The sequence below is a fragment of the Mandrillus leucophaeus genome, unplaced genomic scaffold, assembly GCF_000951045.1.
Source record: "Mandrillus leucophaeus isolate KB7577 unplaced genomic scaffold, Mleu.le_1.0 Scaffold136, whole genome shotgun sequence".
Classification (NCBI taxonomy): domain Eukaryota; kingdom Metazoa; phylum Chordata; class Mammalia; order Primates; family Cercopithecidae; genus Mandrillus; species Mandrillus leucophaeus.
Genome location: NW_012101321.1, coordinates 6,506,162 through 6,508,780, shown reverse-complemented (window position 1 = coordinate 6,508,780; position 2,619 = coordinate 6,506,162). Strand labels below are relative to the sequence as shown.

The following is a 2,619-nucleotide window of genomic DNA, read 5'->3' as shown; positions in this document are numbered from 1 at the left end:
GAAATGATACAGACTATGAAAGACATGAGCAGCTCTCATAGAAGCATTTTCACTGCTTTAAGTGTACATATACATCACCTGGATATCTTGCTAACCTGGGGATCCTGCTGCAGTAGGTCTAGGGTGGGACTTGAGACCCTGGCTGTTATAACATGCTGAAGCTGCTGGTCTAAAGGCCACATTTGATCTAAAATATATTACAGTCCTATTTTCCTGTTACTGATAACTAAATATATAGCATATTTTCCTTGTTACCTGACAATGGGGAATGTGCAAACAATGAAAGGTCTCTAAGACTCCAAGGAATATACAACCACATACACACATGCACATTGCACATACCCACGTTTAACTTTTGCAGATGATCTTACCTTCTCACTTTAGGTTCTTTGTTTTACAGCACTACCCCCAGTGGATTGTAATTTTGGAGATAAAGCTTTCAAGAAACTAATGGATTTCTTGTTGTCAGCACTAAGGCACCTCCGTTTTACAGTGAAATTTGAAAGTAAATTGATGGCATTTGTCTTTGCATTTCATAGGAAATAATCACCCTAACACTTGACGATTTTTACTTCACTCTTGGGAGAACCAGTGTCCACCCATTAAAGAAAACAATGTGAGAGTGTTCTTTTCCACCCACCTTCTTTGGCTATTTCAGAAGCTTTTATTAGAATTTTGATGGCCTGTTTGTATTCTTTATTTTGCAGCATTTTGTCTGAGAGTAATCTGTAAGTCCTCAGGAGACTCTCACAGGCCAACAAGTTGAGAGAGCGGCCTGTCTCATCCTTCCATATCCGCCCCTGCGTCAATTGATGGAATGCTTCATAATGCTCAGCAGCTTCCAGAAGCTGACCTGAAGAATAAAAGCCATTCATAAGTATAAAGCAGAGGTCAGAATGTGTTTTCAGAAATTTTGCATAAATTTTAGCTTTACTATTAAATGGAGAAACACCATGGATTATGGTGAAGGATTTCTAAGGCTGAAGATGAATTAAACTGGGAAAGGAGCTGTCTCTAATTGGACCTCAGTTTCAGCACGAATTTTAGATAGACACCTGCAAGAGGGAGGGATGTACTCTGGCTAGTAGAAATTTACTGGGCTTGCATATGTTTAGAGAGGGTGTAAAAGGCCAGCAATGATTATTAATCACCATCATATTGGCTAATATTTCTTTAACATTATGTATGCCATGCATCGTGCTATGTGCTTTATATGTATTTCTCATTTTATCTTCAAAACAATCCAATGGAGTGGGACTGTTCTGATTTCCTATTACAGAATAGAAAGCCAAAACTTAGTACGGTTAAGAATTTTGCTCAAGATGGCAAGTCTAGTGCTATAATATCCAGGAAATCTGACTCTAGAGCTGATACTATCAACCAATATCCTCTACTGCTTTCCCAACAGATGGCAATTTCATCATTCTTTTTTTCTTTTCTTTTCACTCTGTCACTCAGGCTGGAGTGTAATGGTGCAATCACAGCTTACTGCAGCCTTGAACTCCTGAGCTCAAGCAATCCTCCCACCTCAGCCTCCCAATTTCATCATTCTTAAAAAAGAATGCATCCATTATAAACTTCAAATTCAAACATTATGGCTCCTTAAACTGCTTCTTGGCCGGGCGCGGTGGCTCACACCTGTAATCCCAGCACTTTGGGAGGCCGAGGCGGGCGGATCATGAGGTCAGGAGATCGAGACCATCCTGGCGAACACGATGAAACCCTGTCTCTACTGAAAATACAAAAAAAGTAGCCGGGCGAGGTGGCGGGCATCTGTAGTCCCAGCTACTCGGGAGGCTGAGGCAGGAGAATGGTGTTAACCTGGGAGGCGGCAGAGCTTGCAGTGAGCGGAGATCCCACCACTGCACTCCAGCCTGGGCGACAGAGCGAGACACCGTCTCAAAAAAAAAAAAAAAAAAAAAAAAAAACAAAAAAACTGCTTCTCAAAGTTTGACTGGACTTTCCAATGAGGTTTTTGTATATCCTATTTAGCTTTGAATAATTAGAATGTAACTAACTGCCTTTTTGGGGATTTTACCCTATAATAAAATCCAAAATATATCTTCTCCAAGCTTAAACTCTAAATTAGCTGTAAGTAATTTCTTTCCTTAAAATATGAGCAAGCATATTTCTAGAAGAGGAGTCTGCAGCTCCATACAGTGGATTTAGTATTTTACTTGTTCATTTCCTCATGGGAATGCTCACAATATCCTGAAATGTAAATACTCTTTTCTGGTATTGGAGTTACATAATTGGAATTGATATAAAGAACACTTACATCTAGGCACTCCAACCATAGTGGTTAAGAGTGAGTGTGGGCTCCAAGCAGATGGCCTGTTCCTATCCCAGCTTTCCCAGCTTTTGTTTAGCCTCAGGCTAATTACTGCCCTCTGTGTGCCTTACTTTATTCTTCTGCAAAATAGGATTACTGTGTAACTTTTCAAGGTACTATTGTGAGAAATGAATTCATGCATGTACAATTATAAGTTACAGGGCACCTGCTCAGGAAACACAGCTTATGTGATCAGTTGGTACAGTAATAATATCTTCAGAAACTCCAGCAGGCAAACTGAAATATAGCCACTAATTTATTATGTTTATTAAGTATAACTTACTCTT

General features: G+C 39.7%; 1 protein-coding gene across 1 annotated transcript in view; it reads right to left on the bottom strand.

Annotated features, from left to right (window-relative positions):
- The window catches only part of TTC29 (tetratricopeptide repeat domain 29), a gene marked incomplete at its 3' end in the record, with an annotated part of 70,625 nt that overhangs the window by 324 nt on the left and 67,682 nt on the right, over window positions 1-2,619 (bottom strand). Inside the window, exon 8 of the mRNA XM_011973262.1 lies at window positions 641-853. Coding sequence (XP_011828652.1) covers window positions 641-853 — 213 coding nt within the window. The remainder of the gene's footprint in view (window positions 1-640; window positions 854-2,619) is intronic.